Source organism: Crinia signifera, chromosome 6 (assembly GCF_055691185.1).
Source record: "Crinia signifera chromosome 6, ASM5569118v1, whole genome shotgun sequence".
Lineage (NCBI taxonomy): Eukaryota > Metazoa > Chordata > Amphibia > Anura > Myobatrachidae > Crinia > Crinia signifera.
This window is the reverse complement of record NC_139222.1, coordinates 292,133,895-292,147,397: the sequence shown is the minus strand read 5'-3', so window position 1 is coordinate 292,147,397 and position 13,503 is coordinate 292,133,895. Positions and strand designations below refer to the sequence as shown.

The window sequence follows — 13,503 nt, the reverse complement described above, 5'->3', positions numbered from 1 at the left end:
GTATAATGTAATATGGGGGGGCTGTGTATACTGTAATATGGGGGTAGGGAAGCCAATCCCGGGGCATTTTTTCAATCCCGGGATTGAAAAATGCTCAATCCCGGGATTCCCGGGATCGGCTTTCCTAATTAAAAGACTGCCCCACAAACTTACATTTGATGGTTGCCGGGTGGGGGGACGGGTCGTCCATGCCACTGGCGTGCTGGCTTCGCGCTGGCTGTGGGCGCTTGGGCTGGGCGAGTGGGCGCGCTGGCTGGCTGGGTGGGTGCTTGGGCTGGGCGGGTGGGTGCTTGGGCTGGGCGGGTGGGTGGGCGCGCTGTCCGGCACGGCATTACAATGCCGGGTGCGTCCTCTGCTTGCGCAGCGTGACCCCTGATCTCACGCTGAGAGGTCACGCTGCACACAGTGCTGCCGGGAGAAGTCGGGCATCGCTCAGACGCTGCCCGGCATTAGACTGCGCACATGCGCAGTCTAATCCCGAAATCCCGGGATTGGAAACTCCAATCCCGGGATTGAAATCCCGGCGTTTTGGGGGCCAAATCCCGGGATCCCGCCGATCCCGGGATTGGCCACCCTATATGGGGGGCTGTGTATACTGTAATATGGGGGGCTGTGTATAATGTAATATGGGGGGGCTGTGTATACTGTAATATGGGGGGCTGTGTATAATGTAATATGGGGGCTGTGTATAATGCATACTTGCCTACCCTCCCTCATTTAGCGGGAGTCTCCCGTTTTTTTCAATCCTCCTCCCGCTCCCTTGCAAATCCCTCGGTTCCTCCCGGATTTTTGTCCCCTCTCCCAAAATGTTTTACTGCGCATGTGCGAACGGCATGTTCCGTGGGCCACCGCGGGGCTGTGTGGGTAGCCATGGTGCGTCACTGGGCAGCAGTAGCAGCGCTGAAGTGAGCGGCAGCAGCAGTGTGAGCGGGAGCCGGAAGCACCAGGAGCAGGAGGGCAGCGGAGAGGAGGAACTGAGGTGCGGCAGCAGCATTGAACAGTGGCAGTGAGCCGGGCAGCGGGAGCCGGGAGCAGCAGGAGCAGGAGGGCAGCGGAGAGGAGGAACTGAGGTGCGGCAGCAGCATTGAACAGTGGCAGTGAGCCGGGCAGCGGGAGCCGGGAGGCAGAGAGCAGCAGTAAGTATAACATTGTCTGATTCTTTAACCTCTCTCCCACCCACTAAGCCTGATCCTTATTGATCCTCTCTCCCACCACCCCCGGGCCCCGACTGGCACCCAATACATGCTCCACTCCTCCTGTCATGCTCAGTAATTTACTAGCTGAATGCCTGCCTCACTGATTAGTCCAACAAGGGGCACTTACCTATAGCTTTAATATTTGGTTGTTGTATATTTTTTCATACTATTTTATATTTATGCTGCACATTTTCTGTATAGAATCCCCCATTAGTTGCTGGCCAGCGATAAATAGACGCCTCGTGTGACACTGCGATTATAGGCCACACCCCCTCCCGCGGCAAGCCATGCCCCCTAATTTTGGACGAGCGCCTACGGCGTGCGCAAGTGTGCCTCCTCTATTGTGATGTATGCTTTCATTTTGCTACCATTTAAAATCTCCCTCAAACTGCTTTTCAAAAGTAGGCAAGTAGGATGCTAACCATTACACCGTCAGTGATATTATGTATATAATGCAGTGTTCCGGATGTATATAATGCAGTGTGCCGGATGTATATAATGCAGTGTGCCGGATGTATATAATGCAGTGTGCCGGATGTATATAATGCAGTGTGCCGGATGTATATAATGCAGTGTGCCGGATGTATATAATGCAGTGTGCCGGATGTATATAATGCAGTGTGCCGGCATGGTGTATACATGTGTATACATTCTGGGGGGGTGCTCACAGCCTAGTGCGCTCTGCATTATGTTTTGTGTATAAAGTCTTTTATTCCCGTTATATTGTCACATACTGTTTTGTATCTGTTCCCAGGTGTCATCGGCAGCGCAGGATCTGAGGGGCAGTGACACAGGTAACGTGGGTACAGACGGGCACCTGATACCCCCCCCCCATCCCCATGTGCAGCAAGCAGGTGTCAGACTTCAGCTGCAGGGGATTCTCCCCCCACAATAATATGCGGCTCTCGGGAATGCTCTGGGGATCCCATCAAATTTCCAAATTGCTGGATGTCAGATATCAAAGCAAAGGGTTCAGCTGTGAAACTGGAAGCAAAATAAACCTTCAGCCCTGAGCAGGACAAGTGATGGATGAGAGGCGGCTCTGTAATATACATACACTCATTATTAGGGGCAGGTCAGTGTGTGCGTATACAGGTGACCTGCAGCCAAATGCACCCGGTACACCCACACCAGGGCTCAGATCATACAGTAATGATATAATATAGTGATGTGTACACAATACTATACATTCTGCTAGGTAGGAAACACACCAGGGCTCAGATCATACAGTAATGATATAATATAGTGATGTGTACACAATACTATACATTCTGCTACGTAGGGAACACACCAGGGCTCGGATCATACAGTAATGATATAATATACTGATGTGTACACAATACTGTACATTCTGCTACGTAGGGAACACACCAGGAGGTTGGATCATACAGTAATGATATAATATAGTGATGTGTACACAATACTGTACATTCTGCTACGTAGGGAACACACCAGGGCTCGGATCATACAGTAATGATATAATACAGTGATGTGTACACAATACTATACATTCTGCTACGTAGGGAACACACCAGGGCTCGGATCATACAGTAATGATATAATATAGTGATGTGTACACAATACTATACATTCTGCTACGTAGGGAACACACCAGGGCTCGGATCATACAGTAATGATATAATATAGTGATGTGTACACAATACTGTACATTCTGCTAGGTAGGAAACACACCAGGGCTCAGATCATACAGTAATGATATAATATAGTGATGTGTACACAATACTATACATTCTGCTACGTAGGGAACACACCAGGGCTCAGATCATACAGTAATGATATAATATAGTGATGTGTACACAATACTGTACATTCTGCTACGTAGGGAACACACCAGGGCTCGGATCATACAGTAATGATATAATATAGTGATGTGTACACAATACTATACATTCTGCTACGTAGCGAACACACCAGGGCTCACATCATACAGTAATGATATAATATAGTGATGTGTACACAATACTATACATTCTGCTACGTAGGGAACACACCAGGGCTCAGATCATACAGTAATGATATAATATAGTGATGTGTACACAATACTGTACATTCTGCTACGTAGGGAACACACCAGGGCTCAGATCATACAGTAATGATATAATATACTGATGTGTGCACAATACTGTACATTCTGCTACGTAGGGAACACACCAGGGCTCAGATCATACAGTAATGATATAATATACTGATGTGTACACAATACTGTACATTCTGCTACGTAGGGAACACACCAGGGCTCAGATCATACAGTAATGATATAATATACTGATGTGTACACAATACTGTACATTCTGCTACGTAGGGAACACACCAGGGCTCAGATCATACAGTAATGATATAATATACTGATGTGTACACAATACTGTACATTCTGCTACGTAGGGAACACACCAGGGCTCGGATCATACAGTAATGATATAATATACTGATGTGTGCACAATACTGTACATTCTGCTACGTAGGGAACACACCAGGGCTCAGATCATACAGTAATGATATAATATAGTGATGTGTACACAATACTATACATTCTGCTACGTAGGGAACACACCAGGGCTCGGATCATACAGTAATGATATAATATAGTGATGTGTACACAATACTGTACATTCTGCTACGTAGGGAACACACCAGGGCTCACATCATACAGTAATGATATAATATAGTGATGTGTACACAATACTATACATTCTGCTACGTAGGGAACACACCAGGGCTCGGATCATACAGTAATGATATAATATAGTGATGTGTACACAATACTGTACATTCTGCTACGTAGGGAACACACCAGGGCTCACATCATACAGTAATGATATAATATAGTGATGTGTACACAATACTATACATTCTGCTACATAGGGAACACACCAGGGCTCGGATCATACAGTAATGATATAATATAGTGATGTGTACACAATACTATACATTCTGCTACGTAGGGAACACATCAGGGCTCAAATCATACAGTAATGATATAATATAGTGATGTGTACACAATACTATACATTCTGCTACGTAGGGAACACACCAGGGCTCGGATCATACAGTAATGATATAATATAGTGATGTGTACACAATACTATACATTCTGCTACGTAGGGAACACACCAGGGCTCGGATCATACAGTAATGATATAATATAGTGATGTGTACACAATACTATACATTCTGCTACATAGGGAATACACCAGGGCTCAGATCATACAGTAATGATATAATATAGTGATGTGTACACAATACTATACATTCTGCTACGTAGGGAACACACCAGGGCTCACATCATACAGTAATGATATAATATAGTGATGTGTACACAATACTATACATTCTGCTACATAGGGAACACACCAGGGCTCGGATCATACAGTAATGATATAATATACTGATGTGTGCACAATACTGTACATTCTGCTACGTAGGGAACACACCAGGGCTCAGATCATACAGTAATGATATAATATAGTGATGTGTACACAATACTATACATTCTGCTACGTAGGGAACACACCAGGGCTCGGATCATACAGTAATGATATAATATACTGATGTGTGCACAATACTGTACATTCTGCTACGTAGGGAACACACCAGGGCTCGGATCATACAGTAATGATATAATATAGTGATGTGTACACAATACTATACATTCTGCTACGTAGGGAACACATCAGGGCTCAAATCATACAGTAATGATATAATATAGTGATGTGTACACAATACTATACATTCTGCTACGTAGGGAACACACCAGGGCTCGGATCATACAGTAATGATATAATATAGTGATGTGTACACAATACTATACATTCTGCTACGTAGGGAACACACCAGGGCTCGGATCATACAGTAATGATATAAAATAGTGATGGGTACACAATACTGTACATTCTGCTACGTAGGGAACACACCAGGGCTCAGATCATACAGTAATGATATAATATAGTGATGTGTACACAATACTATACATTCTGCTACGTAGGGAACACACCAGGGCTCGGATCATACAGTAATGATATAATATAGTGATATGTACACTATACTATACATTCTGCTACGTAGGGAACACACCAGGGCTCAGATCATACAGTAATGATATAAAATAGTGATGGGTACACAATACTATACATTCTGCTACGTAGGGAACACACCAGGGCTCGGATCATACAGTAATGATATAATATAGTGATATGTACACTATACTATACATTCTGCTACGTAGGGAACACACCAGGGCTCGGATCATACAGTAATGATATAATATACTGATGTGTGCACAATACTGTACATTCTGCTACGTAGGGAACACACCAGGGCTCGGATCATACAGTAATGATATAATATACTGATGTGTGCACAATACTGTACATTCTGCTACGTAGGGAACACACCAGGGCTCAGATCATACAGTAATGATATAATATACTGATGTGTACACAATACTGTACATTCTGCTATGTAGGGAACACACCAGGGCTCGGATCATACAGTAATGATATAATATAGTGATGTGTACACAATACTATACATTCTGCTACGTAGGGAACACACCAGGAGCTCAGATCATACAGTAATGATATAATATAGTGATGTGTACACAATACTATACATTCTGCTACGTAGGGAACACACCAGGGCTCGGATCATACAGTAATGATATAATATAGTGATATGTACACTATACTATACATTCTGCTACGTAGGGAACACACCAGGGCTCGGATCATACTGTAATGATATAATATACTGATGTGTACACAATACTATACATTCTGCTACGTAGGGAACACACCAGGGCTCGGATCATACAGTAATGATATAATATACTGATGTGTACACAATACTGTATATTCTGCTACGTAGGGAACACACCAGGGCTCAGATCATACAGTAATGATATAATATAGTGATGTGTACACAATACTATACATTCTGCTACGTAGGGAACACACCAGGGCTCGGATCATACAGTAATGATATAATATAGTGATGTGTACACAATACTATACATTCTGCTACATAGGAAACACACCAGGGCTCAGATCATACACTAATGATATAATATAGTGATGTGTACACAATACTATACATTCTGCTACGTAGGGAACACACCAGGAGCTCAGATCATACAGTAATGATATAATATACTGATGTGCAGGGCCGGATTATAATGGAGGCACAAGGGGTCAGTGCCCCTGGGCCCCCCTCTAGTTAGGGGCCCCCTGTGGTTGGCATGTATTTTTAAAAAAAATAATTGATTTGTTTTGTATTTTTTGTTTTTAGCTAAAGGTTTTCTCCATGGGTGGGGTAGTGCTGCAGCTTCACCTATCTGCCAATGTGACAATGATTTATGGTGCTGAACATCGGGAGCCAAGGCACACTGATTGCACAAGTGTGCAGTGCATTTCTGGGACTTGACTAAGTCCCCTGACACTTTGCACCAGAGGACAGAGGCTGAGAAGTTTGTGCTGAGCTCTGATTGGTGGAGCTCATTACATGCTTCTCAGGTCCATGGAGAACAGCAGCAGCAGCTTAGTCATGGGAGGGTTTTTAATCAGAGGCAGCAATAGGACTGTGAGGTCTCCTCCAGAATAAGGGGCAGAGGGACAAACACAGGCTTTTCATGTGGTGTGTGTGTGTGTGTGTGTGTGTGTGTGTATATATATATATATATATATATATATATATATATATCCCCTGCAGTTAACCATTAACCAAGTTTACTCTGTGTTTTGACAGTATAATTTTCTCCCATGCAGTGTGCGGCCAGTAATGACAAGTGCAAGGGGGCCGCCCGGTCTAAAGTACCCCGGGCCCCCCAAAGGCTTAATCTGGCACTGCTGATGTGTACACAATACTATACATTCTGCTACGTAGGGAACACACCAGGGCTCAGATCTGCGGGTAACCCGCCCAGTGCTCACATCTGGACAGCCCGGGGTGGTGGTCCTGCTCACCTGCCCTCTCCTGTTCCACTCCTGGTGAGAATTCCAGGAAATGACCAATCAGCTGCACTTAACCTCAGCCTCTCAGCTGTGTATATCTGGGGAAGAGGCCATTATTCCTATGCTGGGGTCCCCGGGAAGACTCAGCCTACTGCACTGCTGGGACTGTGAGTTCAGTCCTTCTCCTAGTAGAGTGTGAGCTCCTAGGACAAGTGAGGAGCTCACACAGCAATGGCAGGAGACAATATAAGTCCTGATTTTAGACCTGCGCGCTAGGCTGTGTAAGTGCTGTGCCGGTAAACGCTTCCCCCCACGCTCCGCCAAAATCCCCTCACTAGCATGCAGCCTTACGGAAGGCTAGACTAAAATTTATTCTGGTCGGAGATGGCCAAATTCGGAGCAGGCGCTGAAGTTGTGATGCATTCCACGCGCCCGAAGAATGCATGGATGCACCAGCGTTTCTATGTGCGTGCCCATCATTTTTGTGGTCTCGTCCATGAAACACTGGGCGGTCCCCTGCCCGCCCATCCTGGAGCGAATGCGCGGCGAGTGTGAAATGGTGTGCACATACGCATATTCTCGCATGCACAAACCCCTAACATCGGCCGAAGTGACCCGCACCGAGCGGATCTTGAATCGCCCCCATAGTGGTCACATTGCTCCTGTGTGACAGCGTCCTCTCCATTGTGTACCGCTAGACAGCATGCCGGAGACTGAGCGGCACTCCAGATGTGTTTGGAGAATACAGTGGTGAGGGGTTACATATCGGGTTCTGGGATACTGGAAGGACAGAGCGTTAGTAACGACAATTTGTGAAACCCTTTTAGGCCTAATTCAGTAACTATTGTGTTGCGCAGAATTTCTATCACCATTTATTGCACAGTGTCGAGAGTGCTGGCGGCATCCCGAGGATACATGCTGCTGAAATAGATGCATATCTAATATTGAATACCTACCAACTGTCCCAGTTTGGTACTTGTTTCCTATCTGGGCGCCCAGGTTTTCAACGTACGGCACCGTAATGAAATCGTATCGCATCGGATTCGGTACGCGATGATGTACGATGGCATACTATGCTATCCGATCCGATTTCATTTTAAATCGGATCGCATCGCATGCGGTGACGCGATCAACCCCAATTTTTACATTGGAATCAATGTTAAATGGTCCCTGAGACCCGATTTTACATTGATTTCAATGTAATAACCCCACAAACCCACGATTTGTATAGGAAACCCCCCCCTGATGGTTTAAAATGCGCCTCTATTGTTAACGCCACCCCAGTATTGACGTCAACCCGAAGCGTGGCGAGCGGCGGCGGTACGCGTCCTCCGACTTTTTCATACCCCCACTATCCACGTCGGCGTGGAGTTGAGAATAGAATAGTGTGGCGAGCGCAGCGAGCCACCGAGCCCGAAGCGTGGCGAGCCCCGCGAGGGGACGCGGATACCTGTGAAGCCCGCGAGGGGACACGGATACCTGTGAAGTATCCGCGTCCCCTCGCGGGGCTCGCTGCGCTCGCCACGCTTCGGGCTCGGTGGCTCGCTGCGCTCGCCACACTATTCTATTCTCAACTCCACGCCGACGTGGATAGTGGGGGTATGAAAAAGTCGGAGGACGCGTACCGCCGCCGCTCGCCACGCTTCGGGTTGACGTCAATACTGGGGTGGCGTTAACAATGGAGGCGCATTTTAAACCATCAGGGGGGGTTTTCCTATATATCCTATGGGCCAACCATAAAAGCGGGAACGAAATCGGATCGCATCGCATCGTTCAATATCGTGTATGTGCATTTGTGGTATCCGATGCGATGCGATCCAATTTTTTTACGGAGAATAGCATGGTGCGCAATTAACGTAGCGGGCGCCCAGATAGGAAACAAGTACCCCCAGTTTTTCATGGGATAGTCCCATTTTTGGGGAATCGTTCCACGTCCCATTTGGAGGCGGTAGCCGCACAGCGTCTATTGCATAGAGACGGAAAGGGGCTTAGAACATGGCCAGAAGCTCACAGAGTGCTGCCCATACCCAAACAAAGGCGGGAATGGGGGCGTGCCTTAGCAGCAGAACCGTGATCATAGGCCACACCCCAAATTTCGGGCACATGCCATTGCAGCGCACGCAAGTCCCGCCAGGGTGCACAGATAATTTGGGAGTTATGAATATTGTGCTCAAGTTTGCAATGCAAATGCACTTACTGGTAAATGGGCCCCATATTGAGTTCAGGCCTCAATCATTTTAAGGTATGGGAAGGGGCAGGGGTGGTCCTGCACTTGGCTGCACCCACTTCTCATGTGCACACTCCTTGGTCTTCACCTGTTGCCGCCGCGTCCGAAGGAGCGAGTTATGCCCGCTCCAACCCCGATGCAGCTGGATCTATGAGGGGACAAAGAGATTGCAATCGTCAGAGGTTGGCTCAAGAGGAATGACTAGCTAATGGGCCTATGCTGGTAATGACCCCTATCTGCCGGCACCAGGCCAAGGACGGGAATGCGACCCAGTCGCAGACACAAGAGAGAGCTGAGGGGAATCTCCACGGAAAAGTAACAAGGGCTGGAAGCGAATCCCCAAAACCAATAACCAGAATAAACAGGAACGACCTGCCTACCCCAAAGGACTATGGAAGGGTAAAGAGAACAGAAATAAGGAACTGGTAACCACCAGAGAGGGAGACAGGCTGGACCCATGGAGGGGTAGAGGCCTGTGCCCTCAAATAAAACAAACAGGCTAGTAGCCAAAATGTTGGTAACACTGACCGGCTGGCTGCCGGTAGATAAAGGTAAACACCAGGCTCCACTGGAGCACTTACGTGACCTGGGAAAGATGATGGAACCTGAGCTGTCAGCAGGGTCACGAAGGTACCAAGAGGCACAGACCTGGAACAGAGTCTGGGAGCTGATAACCAGGGCGGGCAGCAGGACCGCTGGAGAACCTTAGCAAGAGACTCCAAAGAACTGAAAACCACCGGGGACCAGAAACAGCTTAACAGAGCTATAACCGGCGTCTGTGTGCAGCAGACACCAGCCTTTTATTTGAATCTGGCACTCCCTGAATGACGCCGGTGTCTGGCGTCGTCAGCTGCCGGGTGGAAGTCCGGGCACGTTGCCTAGCAACGTCCCGACGCCCGGCGTCAGATTGCGGACTGGAACGTTGCCTGGCAACGTCCCCAGCCCTGCTGCACTGACCGCCCACCACCGACCGTCCGGAATCCCCGTGATCCAGACGGCGGCTACAGAAGTTGGAAGGCCGCCTGGCAGCGTCCCCGGCGCTGCTGAGCTGACCCCGCACTGCCGTCTGTCCGGGATCCCTGGTACCCGGACGACGGTACCAAACAGTGAGAGTATTGATGAAGACATGGCTGGAGAAAACTCTGTCATGCTGATTGAGTTAGAATAACAGACAGAAAGCTTTAAATGGAGGGTGTTGCTTGAAATCATTGTTCATCCTCTGTCAACCATGGTTACCTGCAAATAAACATATGCAGTCATTATTGCTTTGCACAAAAAGGGCTACACAGGCAAAGATATTGCTGCTGGTAAGATTTGAACCTTAACCAACCACTTATCGGATCATCAAGAACTTAAAGGAGTGAGGTTCAATTGATGTGAAGGCTTTAGTGTGCCAAGAACATACAAATCGTCTCCTAAAGTTGTTTCCGCTGCGGCATTGGGGCACCACCAGTGCAGAGATTGCTCAGGAATGAGGCAAAGACTTTTGGAAGATGGCCTGGTGTCAAGAAGTGCATCAGAGAAGTCACTTCTCTCCAGGAAAAACATCAGGCAGATGGATATTCTGCAAAAGGTACAGGGATTGGACTGCTGAGGACTTGGGTACAGTCATTTAATCTGATGAATCCCCTTTCCGATTGTTTGGCTTTGCCTAAGAACACAGCCATAAATAAAGAATGGAACCAAAACATCCATCAAGAGAAACCTCTCCCAACCATCCAAGACCAGTTTGGTGAGGAACATTGTCTTCTCCAGCCTGATGGAGCACCTTGCCATAAGAGGCTCAGGGATCAAAACATGGACATTTTTGTGGCCATGCCCAGAAAACTCCCCAGACCTTAACCCCATTGAAAACTTGTGGTCAATCCTCAAGAGATGAGTGGACAACACCCCATAAATTCTGAAACTCCAAGCATTGCTTACACAAGAATGGGCGGCCATCAGTCAGTATGTGGTCCAGAAGGTGATTGACAGCTGCCAAGGCAAAGTCATGAATGAAGGGTCAACCCTGCAAATATTGTTTCTGCAGAAAAGGAAATGCTGTAATGTTACTTCAGTGCCACAGTAATATCTGACAATCTGGTCTAACCACACTGAGGAGCAAACAATGTGACAACCAATGCTGTTGTCATTCTCAGATCTTTTGGCCATGACTATAGACTAGACCTTCCAGTTCCATCTATCAATAACAATGTAAGAAAACAGAAAATAATAACAAAATAATTGATATTAAAATGCTTTATTAATTCAGTGAGGTTCAGCTGTTATCTCTGTCCTGAGATTGCGCCGCTAGGGTACGATACTTCCTCCTCATCCTCCTAATGTGCAGCCCTGGAGTGTTAGCTCTTTAGCCAGCGAGAGGGGAGTAGGGTGTCCAGGCTCACATCACAGGGATGCCCGAGTTACGATACTCCCTCCTCCTAATGTGCAGCCCTGGAGTGTGAGCTCATTAGCCAGCGAGAGCGGAGTACGATGTCCAGGCTCACGTCACAGAGACGCCCGAGTACGATACTTCCTCCACCTCCTAATGTGCAGCCCTGGAGTGTGAGCTCGTTAGCCAGCGAGAGCGGAGTACGATGTCCAGGCTCACGTCACAGAGACGCCCGAGTACGATACTTCCTCCTCCTAATGTGCAGCCCTGGAGTGTGAGCTCATTAGCCAGCGAGAGTGGAGTACGGTGTCCAGGCTCATGTTACAGAGATGCCCAAGTACGATACTTCCTCCTCATCCTTCTAATGTGCAGCCCTGGAGTGTGAGCTCATTAGCCAGCGAGAGTGGAGTAGGGTGTCCAGGCTCATGTTACAGAGATGCCCGAGTACGATACTTCCTCCACCTCCTAATGTGCAGCCCTAGAGTGTGAGCTCGTTAGCCAGCGAGAACGGAGTACGGTGTCCAGGCTCACGTCACAGAGACGCCCGAGTACGATACTTCCTCCTCATCCTTCTAATGTGCAGCCCTGGAGTGTGAGCTCATTAGCCAGCGAGAGGGGAGTAGGGTGTCCAGGCTCACATCACAGGGATGCCCGAGTACGATACTCCCTCCTCCTAATGTGCAGCCCTGGAGTGTGAGCTCATATGCCAGCGAGAGCGGAGTACGATGTCCAGGCTCATGTTACAGAGACACCCGATTACGATACTTCCTCCTCATCCTCCTAATGTGCAGCCCTGGAGTGTGAGCTCATTAGCCAGCGAGAGTGGAGTAGGGTGTCCAGGCTCATGTTACAGAGATGCCCGAGTACGATACTTCCTCCACCTCCTAATGTGCAGCCCTAGAGTGTGAGCTCGTTAGCCAGCGAGAGCGGAGTACGATGTCCAGGCTCACGTCACAGAGACGCCCGAGTACGATACTTCCTCCTCATCCTTCTAATGCGCAGCCCTGGAGTGTGAGCTCATTAGCCGGCGAGAGCAGAGTACGATGTCCAGGCTCACGTCACAGAGACGCCCGAGTACGATACTTCCTCCTCCTAATGTGCAGCCCTGGAGTGTGAGCTCATTAGCCAGCGAGAGGGGAGTAGGGTGTCCAGGCTCACGTCACAGAGACGCCCGAGTACGATACTTTCTCCTAATGTGCAGCCCTGGAGTGTGAGCTCATTAACCAGTGAGAGCGGAGTAGGGTGTCCAGGCTCACGTCACAGAGACGCCCGAGTACGATACTTCCTCCTCATCCTTCTAATGTGCAGCCCTGGAGTGTGAGCTCATTATCCGGCGAGAGCGGAGTACGGTGTCCAGGCTCACATCACAGAGATGCCCGAGTACGATACTTCCTCCTCCTCCTCCTAATGTGCAGCCCTGGAGTGTGAGCTCATTAGCCAGCGAGAGTGGAGTACGGTGTCCAGGCTCACATCACAGAGATGCCCGAGTACGATACTTCCTCCTCATCCTCCTAATGTGCAGCCCTGGAGTGTGAGCTCATTAGCCAGCGAGAGTGGAGTACGGTGTCCAGGCTCACGTCACAGAGACACCCGAGTACGATCCTTCCTCCTCATCCTCCTAATGTGCAGCCCTGGAGTGTGAGCTCATTAGCCAGCGAGAGTGGAGTAGGGTGTCCAGGCTCATGTTACAGAGATGCCCGAGTACGATACTTCCTCCACCTCCTAATGTGCAGCCCTAGAGTG

At 48.1% G+C, this 13,503-nt stretch overlaps 1 protein-coding gene across 3 annotated transcripts in view; it reads left to right on the top strand.

Moving 5' to 3' along the window:
* Positions 1–13,503, top strand: part of LOC146009500 (uncharacterized) — a 274,590-nt gene that overhangs the window by 172,867 nt on the left and 88,220 nt on the right. For all 3 annotated transcript variants that reach the window (XM_083149935.1, XM_083149936.1, XM_083149933.1), the window contains exon 11: positions 1,951–1,990. In XM_083149935.1, coding sequence (XP_083006061.1) covers positions 1,951–1,990 — 40 coding nt within the window. The remainder of the gene's footprint in view (positions 1–1,950; positions 1,991–13,503) is intronic.